Below are 19,621 nucleotides of genomic sequence, written 5' to 3' on the forward strand. Positions count from 1 at the left end.
CACATTGCAACAGTGGCTATACTCCAAAGGTACTTCATTGGCTGTAAAGCACTTTGAGACGTCTGGTGATCGTGAAAGGCGCCATATAAATGCAAGTCCTTCTTTTAATAAAAATTGAACGATCTCCGTCTTGAAAATTTAATTTGACCCATCAGCATCCACAGCCTTATTGCGGACAGGGGGGGGCGCAGGGTGCGGGGTGGGGGCGTGGGGGGAGCAGGGGCGCAGGGGGGTGGAGGAGCGGGGTGTGTGGGGGGGATGGGGAGGGGGCAGGAGGCCGGAGGGGTGGCGGTGGGAGAAGGGGGAGGAAAACGAGTTTGACATTTCCTCTCCCCTTTATGTGAAAAAGTGCTCCCTGATTTGACTCCTGAACGGCCTGGCTGTAATCTGAAGATGCCTTCTTATACCACCATAACCAGGGCTGTTCCTGTCCCATGCAGCTCAGTACTGGACAGTGAGATGCCTCTACCCTTTACATCACCAGGGACCCGACAGCATCGCCATCAAATTAGAGTTTTGAAATGAAGGAAATTAATTTTTAATGAAGAAGCCAAGTCTCCTTCTGTGTTTAAAATGATATTGCTTTCACCTTGAGCGGGGAGCTGTGCAGTCAGGCAGAACTTTCCTCATGAGGCTATCCAAGATCATGTGGCGTCTTGCATTATTAAAATGGAAAAGCTTATGAAATCTCAAATAAACAATTAAATGAATGATTAAACTATACACAGCTAAACCACAGAAGATTGATAGTTGTATGTATGATTTGTTTAACAGATTAATAATTGCTATGGTATGTTAATTGAAAGAATATTCCAATTTGAGTTTGAAGGGTCTTCAGGGGCTTACGTTCTCCTCGTGTCCTGAGGGCCAAGTTTTCTCCCTCAACCAACCCCCGCAAAAGCAGATTAGCTGGCCATTCAGCTCATCGCTGTTTATGGGGTCTATTTGAGCATAAAATGGCTGCTGCGTCTGCCTACAAGAGCAGTCACTGCACCTCATAGTAACTCATTATATGTGAAGCGCTTTGAGACATCCTGAGAGATGTGAGTGATGTTGTTTTATACAAGTCTCTCTAATTAGAACCGCCAATGGCTGAAATCCAGTCCTTTCGTTTAATTTCTCACAGGGGTTAGTGTCTCAACATATCTCAAAGCAATTGATTCTTTCTAAATTACCAGAATGGTTCCCCAATTACTTTGGTCAATTTGAGAGAAGTGCGGTGATGCTGTGGGTTGGAGTGTCAGCCGTGGCTCAGTGGGCAGCACACTTGCCTCTGGGTCACGAAAGTTGTGGGTTCAAGTCCCACTCCAGGAACTTGAACACAAAAATCTAGACTGACACTCCCAGTGAAGTACTGAGGGAGTGCTGCACTGTCGGAGGTTAAACCAAGGTCCCGTCTGCTCTCTCAAGTGGACGTAAAGATCTCACTGTGCTATTTTGACAAACAGCAGGGGAGTTGTCCTCAGGTTAATATTTATCCCTCAATCACTATAACCAAAACAGATTATCTGGGCAATTCTCACATTGCTGTTTGTGGGAGCTTGCTGTGTGCAAATTGGCTGCTGCATTATAACAGTGACTACACTTCAAACAGTACTTCAGTGGCAGTAAGGTGGTGTCCAGTGGTCGTGAAAGGCGTTATATAAATGCAATTCTTTCTTTCTGGTATTGTGTGTCTGATTATGCTCCTGTGAGCAGCATTGGGGAGTTTTGCTACATTAAAGGGGCTATATAAATGCAAGTTGTTATTGATTTTGTTCATCATCTCAGCCAGAGCGAAAAAGGGAGTTCAGTCATTGAGCTCAGGGCCAACAGGTGGGTGTCAACACCTGTAGGAAGGGGAGGCTGCTTCACTGATCCACCTGTATCCACTTGGACTACCAAGCATTGACTCACCATCATAGGCAATCCCTCGGAATCAAGGAAGACTTGCTTCCACTCTAAAAATGAGTCCTTAGGTAGCTGAACAGTCCAGTACGAGAACCACAGTCACTGTCACAGGTGAGACAGACAGTGGTTGAGGGAAGGGGTGGGTGGAACTGGTTTGCCGCACGCTCCTTCCGCTGCCTGCGCTTGGTTTCTGCACGCTCTCGGCGACGAGACTCGAGGTGCTCAGCGCCCTCCCGGATGCTCTTCCTCCACTTAGGGCGGTCTTTGGCCGGGGACTCCCAGGTGTCGGTGGGGATGTTGTATTTAATCAGGGAGGCTTTGAGGGTGTCCTTGAAACATTTCCAGCATTAACTATCACACCAACGACTCATGTAAAAGGGGCTTTAAACATCTGACTTCCCCTACAGCAGGAGTACACACCTACAGTCCTCGAACAGTTGTGGACCCTGAATCATGGCAGGCCAACCAACTCAATGCTCTTATTTGCTGCCTTGTCCTGTGTCAATGTTCTAGGTCTGGAGGCTTGAGAAGGGATGTTTTTTTTAAACCACTGTTGTCTTAGTGGTGGATAAGTCAAACTCAGAGAATGACTGTGGTGGCTCAGTGGGCAGCACTCTCGCCTCTGAGTCAGAAGGTTGTGGGTTTGAGTCCCACTCCAGAGACTTGAGCACATAACCTAGGTTGACACTCATGCTGCAGTGCCGAGCCCATGCTGTGTAGGAGCTCCTCTAGGCCTCCCTGCTAAAGTGCAACATCCCCACTGACACCTGGGAGTCCCTGGCCAAAGTGAAGGAAATGCACCTCGAGTCTCGGCGCCAAGAGCAGGCAGCGGAAGGAGCGTGCGGCAAACCAGACTCCCCACCCACCGTTTCCCTCAACCACTGTCTGCCCCACCTGTGACAGAGACTGTAATTCCCGTATTGGACTGTAGTCACCTGAGAACTCACTTTTAGAGTGGAAGCAAGTCTTCCTGGATTTCGAGGGACTGCCCATGATGATGCTGAGCGAGCGCTGCACTGTTGGAGATGTCATGTATTCAACTATCAGTGTAACCCATGTATAAGCTGACCTAAGTTGTACACCTTGAGAACATTGACCACAAGGGGGTGAACTTGTGGGAGACACTCCTAACCTGGACTTTCAGGTATAAAAGAGGAAGCTCCACCCACCTTCATCACTTGAGGTCTTGGTAATAAAGGTAACTGGTCACAGAGTGACCTTCTCTCAAGTATGGGCCTTGTGTGCATTTATACTGCATAGTAAGGACGTATCAGGATGTGCCACCTTTTGGATGAGACCTAAAAACGAGGCCCCGTCTGCTCTCTCAGTTTGGTGTATAAGATCCCAACAGCACTATTTCGAAGAAGAGCAGGGGAGTTATCCCCGGTGTCCTGGCCAATATTTATCCCTCAACCAATATCACTAAAAACAGATGATCTTATTGTTGCTAGTGAGAGCTTGCTGTGCACCAATTATCCAACATATTACCTACATTACAACAGTGATCACACCACAAAAAAGTGCTTAATTGCCTGCGATATGCTTCGGGACATATTGAGGATGTGAAAGAGGCTTTACAAATGCAAGTCTTTCTTTCTATAAACCTAAAGGAGGACATCAAGGTCTGTTAGTGGGAGCAATTTGAGATGTACGGAAATTAATGGGAGCGGGGATTCAATCTCCGAATGTGGCCTCCACGCAACTTGGTCGGCACCAGGTGACTTGTGAAAGCAAATGATTAGATACCCCTGGCCTGTGGGATGGTAAATTGTTCAAAACAATTTGGCTGAATGATACCGAAAATTGCAAATTTATGCAGGTGAAAGACCATTTAATTAAATTTCCTGCAGCAGAATTACATGCAATTAGGTTGAGACAGTAATGTAGTTCAGCAAAAAGCAATTAGCTATTGTGCGAAATGTTTCTGCTGTACGCTGAACTAAAGGTCACAGGAGCCTGACTCAATGCTACATATCTATTACTCCAGCAGTCTGTGGAACAAGAGTACATTGACTTTGACAAGCACTCATGACTCGACCAAGACAACATCTGCCTGGGCTCCTCTGTGGAAACCAAAAAGAAATCTCGACAGGAAAGGGAGCTGTGCATGGGGAATGTTCGTTAGGCCATTGCTTTGCTTCCTGTCATATTAATACGTTGCTGCGTCCATTTTGTTTGTGAAATGCCGCTCTTGATTCTTCAGCCAGGAGATGCTTAAAGGTAGAGGGGGCCACAGGTAGGAAAGGGGAAAGAACCTGCATTTTTGTAGTGCCTTTCACAACCTTAGCACCAGGAAGCAACTGGCTCATTAGAAACCCTTACCTGCATGCTGAATTTCTCAGCGGTGATAACGCTCCAATTAAGACAGCCACACCGCTGAAAAATCCACTTTGGAAGGGTTCATTAGCGATGGAACCCATTTGTTCACTTTAGCTGCTGAATATGGGGGTGGCCCAGCCACAAAATTTTTTTGCCGCTAATGGCCCAAAAAAGGTGGGTGAAACCCGCTTTCCAGCGGGACTGAATTTTGGGCCCAATGTCTCCCAAAGCCCATGAAACCTACTTTCCTCACAGTGCCTCTCGCTGAACTTTCAGATCAGTAACCTGCTGTACATTTTGCTTTGGCCAGCAGGACATTTTCAATGAAAATGTGGTCTCAAAATCTACAAGGGCCCCAATCCTGGAAGTTCATAGAATAGCAACTTACAGCGCATGAGGAGGCCATGCGGTCCGTCGTGTCTGTGCCGGCTCCTTGAAAGACCCAGTTACCCACCAAGAGTGGTCCAGGTGGACATTACAGATCCCACGGCAGTGTCTGCAGGTTGTAGTGAGCAATATTCCTCCCTCACAACCTAAAAGCGGATGGGCTGGTCAGTTATATCTCTGTTGTTGGTGGGATCGTGCTGTGTGCAAAATGGCTGCCGTATTTGCCTGCATTAAAACCGCCACTGCCCTTCAAAGGAATTCACTGCGTGTGACAGTGCCTTGGGATGGTTGAGAGCGCTGTGATAAGGGGCTTCAGTTTGTCATCTTCAACAGTGGGTATGATAGCATTGTAGTTATGTTACGGGACCAGTAATCCAGAGGCCTGGAGTAATGATCCGGAGACATGAGTTCAAATCCCACCGTGGCAGCTGGGGAATTTAAAATCAATTAAATAAATGAAAAGCTAGCGTCAGTAATGGTGACCATGAAACTAGCGGATTGCTGTAAAAACCCACTAATGTCCTTCAGGGAAGGAAATCTGCCGCCCTTACCCGGTCTGGGCCTATATGTGACTCCAGACCCACAGCAATGTGGTTGACTCTGGAATGGCCCAGCGAGCCATCAAACCGTGATAATAAAGTCACCATGGGATTACCCTCACCACACAGACAGCTCACCACCACCTTCTCAAGGGGCAATTAGGGATGGGCAATAAATGCCGGCCTTGCGGGCAACGCCCACATCCCGTGAACGAATAAATAAAAGATTAAAAAAAACACCATGCGAGTTTTAGTTTATTTTCAGCACCCTCCCAAATATCCAGGCGCGGAAAATTTCTGCATTCATCCAAGTTCAGGCGCACAGCCGCTGCAGGTTGTGCAGAGACGGAGTCTGCGCTCGTGCAGCGAGCCTGTGCAGCCCGCTGCCATGGAAACAGGTCAGACAGAGGAGGCGGGAACAACAATCCACAGCTGCTCGCCCGCAAAACGTCAGACCTGACACCAGCACAAAAAACCACCGCTGTGCTTTTGTTGGTTTATTTTAAGACGTCCAAAGGCTTGCTACGCTGTTGTTTCCAGACAGATTGCTGTATTAGTGTGACCTTGGCCAACGGCAACAGCTCCACAAATGAAAGCAGCCCGGGACACGGGGTCACCCCAAAGGTCACGGTCTCTCCTACATGCCCAACTCATGACCTCAGCACTGCCCCCCCCCCCCGCCCCCAGGGATAGAAATAGAAAGGAGATATAAACTCCCAGGGCGGAATTCGCTGCAATGGTTTAGCAAATGTGAAGGCTTGTAGATTATCAACATCCTTCATCGTCGCTGGGTCAAAATCCCTGGAACCCTCTCCCTAACAGCACTGTGGGAGCACCTTCACCACACGGACTGCAACGGTTCAAGAAGGCGGCTCACCACCACCTTCTCAAGGGGAAATTAGGGATGGGCAATAAATGCCGGCCTTGCCAGCGACGCCCATATCCCATGAATGAAAAAAAAGATATACAGACCTGGATGTAAACTTGAGGTGATCCAAAACTCGGCTACCCATGTCCTAACTCGCACCAAGTCCCACTCACCCATCACCCCTGTGCTCGCTGACCTACATTGGCTCCCGGTTAAGCAACGCCTCGATTTCAAAATTCTCATACTTGTTTTCAAATCCCTCCATGGTCCTCGCCACTCCCTATCTCTGTAATCTCCTCCAGCCCCACAACCCCCCCGAGATGTCTGCACTCCTCTAATTCTGCCCTCTTGAGCATCCCTGATTATAATCACTCAACCATTGGTGGCCGTGCCTTCTGTTGCCTGGGCCCCAAGCTCTGGAACTCCCTCCCTAAACCTCGCCGCCTCTCTTTCCTCCTTTAAGATGCTCCTTAAAACCTACCTCTTTAACCAAGCTTTTGGTCATCTGCCCTAATTTTTTCTTATGTGGCTTGGTGTCAAATTTATTTGTTTCGTTTTAAAACGCTCCTGTGAAGCGCCTTGGGACGTTTTACTACGTTAAAGGCGATACATAAATATAATTTGTTGTTGTTGTTGGAAATGTGCGAGGTTAAATCCTAGGGCTCTGCTGAGTTTGAAGATCACAAGCAAGGTGATAATAATGGTATTAAAGTTGGCCTCAGCATTCCTGGGCTAAAGTTAGAGGGGGGCGAAAATCAATCAGGGTATCTGTTGCTATTCCCATCCAATAACCCACAACTAGAAAGGGCTTCAGGTCGGGTGGGGGGAGAACAGGTGGGGGCATCTTTCTATTGAGAAGCCAAAGTGAAAAGCCAAGATCTAAGCTTGAAAAAAACAAAAGACTTGCATTTATATAGCGCCTTTCACCATCTCAGGACGTCCCAAAGCGCTTTACAGCCAATGATGAACATTTTGCAATGTAGTCACTGCTGTAATGTAGGAAAGCAGCAGCCAATTTGCGCACAGCAAGCTCCCACAAACATCAATGGACCAGATAATCTGTTTTAGTGATATTGATTGAGGGATAAATATTGGCCCAGGACACCAGGGGATAACTCCCCTGCTCTTCTTCGAAACAGTGGCTGTGGAATCGTGGAATAAGGTAGACAGGGCCTCGGTTTTGTGCAAGTAGTGATGGAGAGAATAAGTGATCAATCATGAACTAGTCATTAGGTGATTGCAAGCTTGGATTTTAAAAGCCTGATGATTGTAGGAGGACAATATGTAACACTTAAAGACATGGAAAGTCCTGGGAGACATGTGTGTGAGCAGGAGTTTGTGCGATGAGTCCTGGAATGCAGGTGAGGAAGGAGGGAGAAGGATGGTGTTATGTATGCAATAAAGGTACAAACTGTTTAACTGAACAAGGTACACCCTTGGCTCTGCTTTATTACGGCCCAAAGTGCCTGACTCACAAAATGGCTGGCCTTTTATACCAGAGCAGCACCATGTGCCTGCTGCTCAGTGGTCTCCAACAATGACACCACCTGGTGGCTACAAACAGCATGTGCATGCATGACAGATGGAATAATGGGAGCTTGGACGGAACAAGAGAGGAGCATTTTCACAGGAGAAAAATACCACAACAGTGGCAATAAAATAGAGGAAGCCGGTGACAGAGAGCAAGCTAGAGGTCAGTGGTGAGAGAGGAAAGAACACAACGTGGAAACCAAATTTCCTGGAGTCAGCTGTAACAATGGAGGAGGTCCAACTTAGGTCAGAGGGGAGAGTGAAGCCAAGAATGGTCTTTTAAAAATCAATTTAAGGATGTGGCTGTCGCTGGCTAGACCGCCATTTATTGTCCATCCCTTGAGAACAACAACAACTTGTATTCATATAGCGCCTTTAACGTAGTGAAACATCCCAAGGCGCTTCACAGGAGTGTTATGCGATAAAAATTTGACATTGAGCCGCATAAGTAGAAATTAGCGCAGATGACCAACAGCTTGGTCAGAGAGGTAGGTTTTAAGGAGCCTCTTGAAGGAGGAGAGAGAGGTAGAGAGGCGGAGAGGTTTAGGGAGGGAGTTCCAGAGCTTGGGGCCCAGGCAACAGAAGGCACGGCCACCGATGGTTGAGCGATTATAATCAGGGATACTCAGGAGGGCAGAATTAGAAGAGCGCAGATATCTCGGGGGGTTGTGGGGCTGGGGGAGATTACAGAGATAGGGAGGGGCGAGGGCCATGGAGGGATTTGTAAACAAGAATGAGAATTTTGAAATTGATGAGTTGCTTAACCGGGAGCCAATGTCGGTCAGTGAGCACAGGGGGTGATGGGTGAGTGGGACTTGGTACGAGTTAGGACACGGGCAACTGAGTTTTGGATCACCTCTAGTTTATGTAGGGTAGAATGTGGGAGGCCGGCCAGGAGTGCGTTGGAGTAGTCAAGTCTAGAGAAGGTGGAGGTGGGCCTTGCTCTTCAACCTCTGCAGCCCATTGAAGGTGCTCCCACAATGCTGTCAGGCAGGGTTGATCCAGGATTCTGACCCTACGATGACTAATGTTGGCAGATGAAAAAGGACTCAGGTGGGGCGGAGCTATCAAAGGTCAGAGGTGAAGGCTGATGGCGAACCAGCTAAGCTGTCACGAAGAGACCGTGTTGTTGAAGAAATCAAGGTTTCTATTGCCACACTGGAACATGGAGCAGCAGAGCTGTAGCGATTGAGTCCCTGCTTTGCAAGAGGACTGAAGATTGTGATCACTGAGGGCTTGGGCTCAATGGCCTCAACCGTTGAATATCCTGCCAACATTCACTCAATAAGTTAACACAAGAAGAGTGGACAGTCAGACAAGGTATTGGAGGACTGCTGCTGCTTATCGAACAACAATTTCAGGAAAGAAAGAGAAAGTTGGACCCAGATTTTTGTTATTGAGTTCATTCACGGGATGTGGGCGTCGCTGGCAAGGCCGGCATTTATTGCCTGTCCCTAGTTGCCCTCGAGAAGGGGCCTTCTTGAGCCACTGGTCACCTAATCTCTCGGCAACAGCTGATGCAGATACAGAAAAAACAAAAAGATTTCGGGGAGAAAAATACCATAAAAAGAGTTATTCTACTCTCACTAAAAAATAAGTGCACTCCATAATATCTCACTGCAAGATATCCCAATGTTACTGTGGGGAAATACCAAGCAGAGATTGGGGCAGTGGTTTAACTATGATTTTTCCAACGGACATAATGGGCTTTTTCATAAAAGTGGTCATAGTTGGAGCTGGGGAGAGAAGGCAGCTCCCCCTCCCCACAACTCTCTTTCATTTAGCATTCATAGAATCTTACAGCACAGAAGGAGGCCATTCGTGTCTGTGCCGGCTCTTTGAAAGAGCGATCCCATTAGTCCCACTCCCCCCCCCCCCCTCTGCTCTTCCCCCATAGCCCTGCAATTTTTTTCCCTTTTTAAGTATTTATCCAATTATCTTTTGAAAGTCGCTATTGAATCTGCTCCCACCGTCCTTTCAGGCAGCGCATTCCGGATCACAACAACTCGCTGCGGTAAATAAATTCTCCTCATCTCTCCCGCTACGGTTCTTCTGCCGATTCTCTACGGAGAATTCATTCTTTGCAGCCATTGGATCTGTCTTCGAAATGGGATATAAAACCAATCTCTTGTCTGACGTCTAACGTCCCATGACAACAAAAGCCGAGAATTCTCTGCACTATCCTGGCCAACACCGGCAGAAATCACATAACTGGCCAATCATCCAATTGCTGTCTGCGGGATCTTGCTGTGTGACCAAACTGAGTGCCACAATCGCCGACAGAACCACAATCCTCGCACTTGAAAGTAACTCACCGTTTGAGATGCTTGCGACATGAAAAGCTGCTGTATAAATACACGTCTATCTATGTGTCCCTTCAAAATGAGACAAAATCCCATTGGCGGTGATTTTGACTTTAGACGATATTGTAAAACAGACACTGATACAGTCACCCGCCATACCTCTCTCCCTGTTGGAGTCAATAGAAAGTAAAAATTGCAAGAGACATATAACGAGCGGTTGAATTGACATCGCCTGCTTTACACTACTGGCCAAAGTCAGAATCATCATTCATTCATCATCATTCGGAATCGAGGAAGACTTGCTTCCACTCTAAAAATGAACCCTTTGGTGGCTGAACAGTCCAATACGAGAACCACAGTGCCCGTCGTTGAGGGAAGGGGTGGGTGGGGAGTCTGGTTTGCCACACGCTCTTTCCACTGCCTGCACTTAGTTTCTGCATGCTCTCGGCGACGAGACTCGAGGTGCTCAGCGCCCTCCCGGATGCACTTCCTCCACTTATGGCGGTCTTTGGCCAGGGACTCCCAGGTGTCAGTGGGGATGCCGCACTTTATCAGGGAGGCTTTGAGGGTGTCCTTGTAACGTTTCCGCTGTCCACCTTGGGCTTGTTTGCCATGAAACAAAGAAACATAGAAAGTAGGTGCAGGAGTAGGACATTCGGCCCTTCGAGCCTGCACCACCATTCAATGTGATCATGGCTGATCATGCAACTTCAGTACCCCTTTCCTGCTTTCTCTCCATACCCCTTGATCACTTTAGCCATAAGGGACATATCTAACTCCTTTTTGAATATATCTAACGAACTGGCCTCAACAACTTTCTGTGGTAGAGAATTCCACAGGTTTACAATTCTCTGAGTGAAGAAGTTTCTCCTCATCTCGGTCCTAAATGGCTTACCCCTTATCCTTAGACTGTGAACCCTGGTTCTGGACTTCCCCAACATCGGGAACATTCTTCCTGCATCAAACCTGTCCAATCCCGTCAGAATTTTATATGTTTCTATGAGATCCCCTCTCATTCTTCTAACTTCCAGTGAATATAAGTCTAGTCGATTCAGTTTTTCTTCATATGTCAGTCCTGCCCTCCCGGAATCAGTCTGGTGAACCTTCGCTGCACTCCCTCAATAGCAAGAATGTCCTTCCTTAGATAAGGAGACCAAAATTGTACACAATATTCAAGGTGTGGTCTCACCAAGACCTTGTACAACAGCAGTAAGATCTCCCTGCTCCTATACTCAAATCTTCTCGCTATAAAGGCCAACATACCATTTGCCTTCTTCACCACCTGCTGTACCTGCATGCCAACTTTCAATGACTGATGTACCATGACACCCAGGTCTCGTTGCGCCTCCCCTTTTCCTAATCTGTCACCATTCAGATAATATTCTGCCTTCCTGTTTTTACCACCAAAGTGGATAACCTCACATTTATCTACATTATACTGCATCTGCCATGTATTTGCTCACTCACCTAACCTATCCAAGTCACCCTGCAGCCTCTTAGCATCCTCCTCACAGCTCACACTGCCACCCAGCTTAGTGTCATCTGCAAACTTTGAGATATTACATTCAATTCCTTCGTCTAAATCATGTAATGTATATTGTAAATAGCTGGGGTCCCAGCACTGAACCTTGTGGTAACCCACTAGTCAATGCCTGCCATTCTGAAAAGGACCCGCATATTCCTACTCTTTGCTTCCTGTCTGCCAACCAATTTTCTATCCACGTCAATATATTACCCCCAATACCATGTGCTTTAATTTTGCACACTAGTCTCTTGTGTGGGACCTTGTCAAAAGCCTTTTGAAAGTCCAAATACACCACATCCACTGGTTCTCCTTTGTCCACTCTATTAGTTACATCCTCAAAAAACTCTAGAAGATTTGTCAAGCATGATTTCCCTTTCATAAATCCATGCTGACTTGAAAAGATCCTGTCACTGCTTTTCAAATGTACTGCTATTACATCTTTAATAATTGATTCCAACATTTTCCCCACTACCGATGTCAGGCTAAATTCCCTGTTTTCTCTCTCCCTCCTTTTTTTTTTAAAAAGTGGGGTTACATTAGCTACCCTCCAATCCAAAGGAACTGATCCAGAGTCTATAGAATGTTGGAAAATTACCACCAATGCATCCACTATTTCTTGGGCCACTTCCTTAAGTACTCTGGGATGCAGACTATCAGGCCCTGGGGATTTATCGGCCTACAATCTCATCAATTTCCCTAACACAATTTCCTGACTAATAAGGATTTCCTTCAGTTCCTCCTTCTCATTAGACCCTGGGTACCCTAGTATTTCCGGAAGGTTATTTGTGTCTTCCTTAGTGAAGTATTTGTTCAATTGGTCTGCCATTTCTTTGTTCCCCATTATAAGTTCACCTGATTCTGTCCGCAAGGGACCTACATTTGTCTTCACTAAACTTTTTCTCTTCGCATATCTATAGAAGCTTTTGCAGTCAGCTTTTATGTTCCCTACAAGCTTACTCTCATACTCTATTTTCCCCCTCCTAATTAAACTCTTTGTCCTCCTCTGCTGAATTCTAAATTTCTCCCAGTCCTCAGGTTTGCTGCTTTTTCTGGCCAATTTATGTGCCTCTTCCTTGGATTAAACACTATCCTTAATTTCCCTTGTTAACCACGGTTGAGCCACCTACCCTGTTTTATTTTTACGCCAGACAGGGATGTACAATTGTTGAAGTTCATCCATCTGATCTTTAAATGTTTGCCATTGCTGATCCACTGTCAACCCTTTCAGTATCCACCGTCAAACCTTTAAGTATCATTTTCTAGTCTATCCTAGCCAATTCACGTCTCATACCATCGAAGTTACCTTTCTTTAAGTTCAGGACCCTAGTCTCTGACTTAACTGTGAAACTCTCCATCTTAATGAAGAATTCTACCACATTATGGTCACTCTTCCCCAAGGGGCCTCACACAACAATATTGCTAATTAATCCTCTCCCAGTCTAGGATAGCTAGCTCTCTAGTTGGTTCCTCAACATATTGGTCTAGAAAACCATCCCTTATACACTCCAGGAAATCCTCCTCCACCGTATTGCTACCAGTTTGGTTAGCCCAATTTATATGTAGATTAAAGTCACTCATGATAACTGCTGTACCTTTATTGCACACATCTCTAATTTCCTGTTTGATGCTGTCCCCAACCTCACTACTGCTGTTTGGTGGTCTGTACACAACTCCCACTAACGTTTTCTGCCCTTTGGTGTTCCGCAGCTCCACCCAGACAAGTAATGAATTGGTGATATTAGTGATCCACACAATGCCATCTTTCTATCCGCTCTTTTAATCAAAAGAAGATCGACAGACTTGCATTTATATCTCACCTCTCATGATCTCAGGATGCTCCAAATTAAGCACTTTACAGCCAATTAAGCACTTTTTGAAGCGTGCAGCAGCCAATTTGCGCACAGCAAGCTCCCACAAACAGCACTGTGATAATGACCAGATAATCAGTTTTAGTCAGTTGAAGGATCAACATTGGCCCCAGGATACCGGGGAGAACTCCCCCTGCTCTTCTTCAAATGATCTTTTATACCCATCTGAGAGGGCAGACGGGGCCTCGGTTTAGCGTCTTATCTAAAAGACGGCCTTCCCTCAGCACTGCACTGGGAGTGTCAGCCTGGATTAATGTGCTCGAGTCTCTGGAGTGGGGCTTGAACCCACAACCTTCTGACTCAGAGGTGAGGGTGCTGCCCACTGAGCCACAGCGTGACAACTAACAGAAATACGAACACTTTACATGCAACGCCTGTTAAATTAGCGGGCGGGAGATCGTCACACGAATGAGTTAAGTTGTTCCTCTACCAACAACAGCTCCAGTAATTTCTAAGCTTATGTCATTATCACTGATCTCGGCTGCTCTGGGAATAACTCTGCCTCAGAGATTTGTAAGTTAAGTGCTTCCAGCCAAGCCCTCTCACCCGGCATCTCTTCTGATAAGCAACTAATTGCATCCAGAAGACGCAGGTCTGCTTGTAAGGGTCAGCACTCGTTGGCTACTGAGAGGCTGCCTGGGGGCAGGAGACTATCAGTTCGGCAGGAAAGCAGAGCCGAGGAGGAAACTGAAAGAGTTGGCGAGGAAGGAGAGAAAAATCCGCCCTTGTGCTCCATGATGCAATGCACCACTTCAGGAACACGCTGCACCATCAGAGCTGCTAGAATATTACAACAGTGACTCCATTTCAAAAGTACTTAATTGGCTGTAAAGTGCTGAGGGGTCCAGAGGTTGCGAACGGCGCTATGGAATCACAGAAAAATTATAACACGGAAGGAGGCCATTCGGCCCATCGTGTCCGTGCCAGCCGACAAAGAACTATCCAGCCTAATCCCACTTTCCAGCTCTCGGTCCGTAGCCCTGTAGGTTACGGCACTTCAAGTGCACATCCAGGTACTTTTTAAATGTGGTGAGGGTTTCTGCCTCTACCACCCTTTCAGGCCGTGAGTTCCAGACCCCCACCACCCTCTGGGTGAAGAAATTTCCCCTCAAATCCCCTCTAAACCTCCTACCAATGATTTTAAATCTATGCCCCCTGATTATTGAATCCTATAGAAATGCAAGCTATATTTTTTTAATTTGCTCCAGAATCGCAGCATTATAAAATGAGAAATAAAAGTTAATAAAATTATGCCATCACAAGGATGGAGGACAGTGATTGGTTCTTCCATATGAATTGAATTACTGGACAGGGAATTAATCTTGTTGACAGTTAATAACTGATTTAATTTTTGCTTCAATTGCTTATTTTCTAATTTTTAACTTTATTTATAATTATGTTTTAATTATAATGAATCTTTATTATACTGCTTTTACTTGAGATGGTTTGGTGATATTAGCGATCTTTTTACCCGCTCTTTTAATCAACAGAAGAACGACAGACATGCATTTATATCTCGCCTCTCACGATCTCAGGATGCTCCAAAGAACTTTACAGCCAATTAAGCACTTTTTGAAGCGTGCAGCAGCCAATTTGCGCACAGCAAGCTCCCACAAACAGCACTGTGATAATGACCAGATAATCAGTTTTAATGTTGTCAGTTGAAGGATCAGTATTGGCCTCAGGACACCTTTTTTTTCCAGTTTTTTTTGGCCTGTGTCTATCTGCGTGCACATTTTAGCTGCCGCTTCGGACCCGAGCCTTTTACCTCTTTTTAGACTTCCTACTCACGCTTTTTCTCTCCTTCCCTCAATGGTCAATATCTAACGTGTTGTAAAATTGTTGTGAAGCGCCTTGGGGCGTTTTACTACATTAAAGGCGTTATATAAATACAAGTTATCGTTGTTATTATAAGCAGCCAGTGATTCGAATTCTTAAACCAGATTAATTAAGTGAAACGTGATGTACTAATAGGGCTCAGGGTACAGGTTAAAGGGAAGGTATTGCTGTCATGGGGAGTTTTTAGGAACAATAGGAGCAGGAGGAGGCCATTGGGCCCCTCGAGCCTGTTCCGCCATTCAATAAGATCCTGGCTGATCTGTGATCTAACTCCAGGTACCCGCCTTTGCTCCATATCCCTTAATACCTTTGGTTAATAAAAAATCTATATTTTAAGAGAAATATTCCATCAGTCAGCAGTCTATCTTATTGTTTTTTAGCTTGTGAATTTTTGCAATGCTATCTTATTTTTTATACAAGGGTCGGGAGGATCGATGCACCTTGGCTGGGTAATTAAAGCATTAATAATCGGTGAATTCTTATCACTCAGATCCATTCAGAAACCAGGGGTTAGAACATAAGAAATAGGAGCAGGAGTCGGCCATACAGCCCCTCGAGCCTGCTCCGTCATTCAATACGATCATGGCTGATCTGATCATGGACTGAAATCCACTTCCCTGCCCGCTCCCCATAACCCCTTATTCCCTTATCGGTGAAGAAACTGTCTATCTCTGTCTTAAATTTATTCAATGTCCCAGCTTCCACAGCTCTCTGAGGCAGCGAATTCTACAGATTTACAACCACCTTCTTCTCAGTTTTAAATGGGCAGCCTCTTACACTAACTCTGCAACTTATGCAAAGCTGCCTTGCTTGGGCAGCTACGTAGTTGACGAGCTCAGCATAGGGACGTGCAGCACAGTTGCACATTGTGCCCAATCACTTGCGCCAGGCATCACTGGCACGGATTTGTGAGGTTGTCCAGTGGTGTCTCCCTGGGCAAGGGCGTAAATAGCACTGGCTGCAGCCCGGTGATGGCCATCGCATCACCGAGTGCGTCTCTGAAACGCGGAGGCCGGGAAACGTGCTTAAGCAGGATTCTGGACAGCAGAACTGTAGCCTCAATGGTCGCATGGCCTGATGCAGCAGGGCTATCCCAGTGGCGACTGAGGATCAAAGTGGGGACATAAAAGTCCCACTGAGAAACGGCCATTCAGCCCATCAAACAGGCTTCTTCTCCAGACCATGCACAAGCAACAACAACTTGTATTTATATACAGATAGCACCTTTAACATAAGGAGCTTCACAGGAGTGTTATAAAATGAAATTTGCCACCGAGCCACACAATTAGGACAGGTGACCAAATGCTTGGTCAAAGAGGTAGGTTTTAAAAGAGGTCGAAAGACAGAGAGGTTTAGGAAGGGAGTTCCAGAGCTTGGGGCCCAGGTAGCTGAAGGCACGGCCACCAATGGTGAAGTGGTTATAACCAAGGATGCTCAGGGGGGCGAGATCTCGGAGGTTTTGGAGGAGATCACAGCGATAGGCAGGGGCGAGGCCATGGAGGGATTTGAAAACAAGGATGAGAATTTTATCCATTGCTTAACCAGGAGCCTATTTAGGTCAGCAAGCACAGGGGGTGATGGGTGAGTGGGACTCGGTGCGAGTTAGGACACGGGGCAGCGAGCACAGGGAGTGATGGGTGAGCGGGAATCAGTGCGAGTTAGGACACGGGGCAGCCGAGTTTTGAATGACCTCAAGTTTACATAGGGTAGAATATGAGAGGCCAGCCAGGAGTGCATTGGAATAGTAGAGGTAACAAAGGCTAAGGCTTAATCTCTCCCCCTTCTCTCCCAACACCCCCACCCTCGAGATTTAAACTCCTTTCCTAACCACCATGTGAATCAAACAGATCTATTAACATCTGCATATTTGTCAACCCCATCCAATTTCTCGATGGATATCGACCCAGTTCCTTCTTAAAGGCATCAATCAACCCAGAATTAACAATCTTTTAATGTTAATTTGTTCCGCACCCACTATCTGTGGCTTCTAATTCCTATTCTTACTTGAATTTTGTGAGTTTCAGGACAGAAAAGATCATTGAGGAAATTTTCCTGGCCAATATTTATCCCTCTACCAACATCGCTGAAACAGATTACCTGATCATTATCACATTGGTCTTTATGGGATCTTGCTGTGTGTGCACTAGCTGCTGCGTTTCCCACATTACAACAGTGACCAACGTTCCCGCTAAGCTGCGCGACCGTGCCATGATCTGAAAGTCTCGTACAGGCCGCTCACCGACTTTTCAATGTAAATAACTGCGCAGGCGCAAACATTTGAACAGGCCGCACAACCAGTTAAAGGGACCGTGCACAAAAAAAATTGATTAGAGGGAACATTAACAGTGACAACACTTCAAAAGTAACTTCATTGGTTGTAAAGGGCTTTGGGATGGAAGTTGTTATATAAAGAAAGACTTGCATTTATATAGCGCATTTCACAACCACCAGACGTCCCAAAGCGCCTTACAGCCAATTAAGTATTTTGGAGTGCATTTGCTGTTGTGATGTAGGAAATGCAGCAGCCAATTTGCACACAGCAAGCTCCCACAAACAGCAATGTGATAATAACCAAATAATTTGTTATGTTGATTGAGGGATAAATATTGGCCCCAGGACACCAGGGATAACTCCCCTGTTCTTCTTCGAAATAGTGCCATGGGATCTTTTAAGTCCACCTGAGAGAGCAGACGGGGCCTCGGTTTAACGTCTCATCCGAAAGCCGGCACCTCCGACAGTGCGGCCCTCCCTCAGCACTGCACTGGGAGTGCCTGCCTGGATTTTTGTGCTCGAGTCCCTGGAGTGGGACTTGAACCCACAACCTTCTGGCTCAGTTCCCAAACTATTTGAGAACCTGTATAAAAAGGTGGGGGGGAAGCTGGCCACACACAGCAGGTCACCGTCCCTGAAGAGAAGGGGCAGGCTGGGACTTCCCAGATGTGCACCTTGAAGGCGAGGAAGGGTACGCACACACACCTGGAACACCTGTCCCCGATACAGATGTGGCCACACCTAGCTGGGTACTTCCAGCACCTTGCTGATTCAGGAATCAAGGCTCAGAGCAACACTCTAAAATTTTAAAAAAAGGGAGTTCAATTTGGGAAAAAAAAAATTCCCAGTGCGTATCAACCCTGTCAGCAACCACCATTGCTTCACCCCCAAAAAAGCTTAGGAAGATGTCATCATACAGGACTTCAGATTCCAGCCAGAGAACAGTGTCTGCAGGTGACTCCTGCCTCCTGAGTGGTCTTAAATGTTTTTAAAAGTTACATTTATATATCAAAAAATAATATATATCTCTACACCAGTTGGCTCCATGGACAGATTGGAAAGCTGCCGACTGTTTGCGATGGAATGACGCAGCTTGGGTCGGGTTTATGCAGAGCCTGAATGCTGGACTAACCCTGCCTGCCTGCGCCCCTTTCCCAGAGATTAATGGCCCATTCCCCGGAGGACTATCTCTGCAGAAAACCAACACTTCACATCCCCCCACAGAGAAGCAGAAATAGTTTTTTTTTCCCCCTCTTCCCCCAGAGATGCATGAATGAATGAAATGGCTTGTGATGAATAAGACATGTATATATCTATTTTTTTTTAAACAGCTATTGCAACGGTGTGAAATGCATCTTGCTTTACCCAAAATTGCCAAACCTGACAATTTGATACCCGAATCGATTAGAATCGGCCAAAGATTGATACCAAACTGCACCCACCTCCCTCCAGTTCTCCTGTACATGCAATGGTGCAATGGATAACATTCTCTCTGTAATGACAGGTGAATCCAGACAGGCAGAAAATACTGCTGCATTTCTCCAATCGTTACAATTGCATTTATTATTCTGTCCTCAATGAGCACCGGATTCCAGCCTCTGACCTGTAGGCAATTGCTCTTTGGGGTGTTTAACCTATTCTTATGCGGTATTTTAACTGGGAGCAATTTATTTCTCGTTGTACATATCTCTGGGTGAAATTCGATGCGGGACTCACGTCTCTGAATCGGTTCCAGTCTTTGATTTGCTGGCTGTACTGGGAGACTCCGGCCAACCATTGCTCGTCCTCCAGGAAATTGCCCTTGTTACCCCCTTGTTCCACACTCTCCGTGTCCGCCGCCGCCGCTAGCAGAGGGAGAAGGAGAAAGTTCAGCGCCGTCAACATTCTGCCAGGCCCCAAGGATGCGACTCTCCCGCAGGTTGGTTGCTGTGCAATGCGAGCTGATTATATTTCCAGTCACTCCACACCCCCTCTCTCTAATCTGAGACTGTGTGAGGCTGCGCCACATTACACAGCACATCTCTCACTCACTCTCACACTGCACATCTCTCACTCACTCTCACACTCACACACACTCACTCTCACACAGCACATCTCTCACTCACTCTCACACTCACACAGCACATCTCTCACTCACTCTCACACTGCACATCTCTCACTCACTCTCACACAGCACATCTCTCACTCACTCTCACACTCACACACAGCACATCTCTCACTCACTCTCACACTCACACAGCACATCTCTCACTCACACACACTCACTCACACAGCACATCTCT

General features: G+C 46.5%; 1 protein-coding gene across 1 annotated transcript in view; it reads right to left on the reverse strand.

Annotated features, from left to right (window-relative positions):
- The window catches only part of spock2 (SPARC (osteonectin), cwcv and kazal like domains proteoglycan 2), a 93,864-nt gene extending 74,518 nt beyond the window's left edge, over window positions 1-19,346 (reverse strand). The window contains exon 1 of the mRNA XM_070865566.1: window positions 19,056-19,346. Within this exon, the coding sequence (XP_070721667.1) occupies window positions 19,056-19,223 (168 nt within the window). The 5' untranslated portion in view covers window positions 19,224-19,346. The remainder of the gene's footprint in view (window positions 1-19,055) is intronic.
- Between the last annotated feature and the right edge of the window lie 275 nt (window positions 19,347-19,621).

This window comes from Pristiophorus japonicus, chromosome 22, assembly GCF_044704955.1.
Source record: "Pristiophorus japonicus isolate sPriJap1 chromosome 22, sPriJap1.hap1, whole genome shotgun sequence".
NCBI classification, from domain to species: Eukaryota; Metazoa; Chordata; class Chondrichthyes; family Pristiophoridae; genus Pristiophorus; species Pristiophorus japonicus.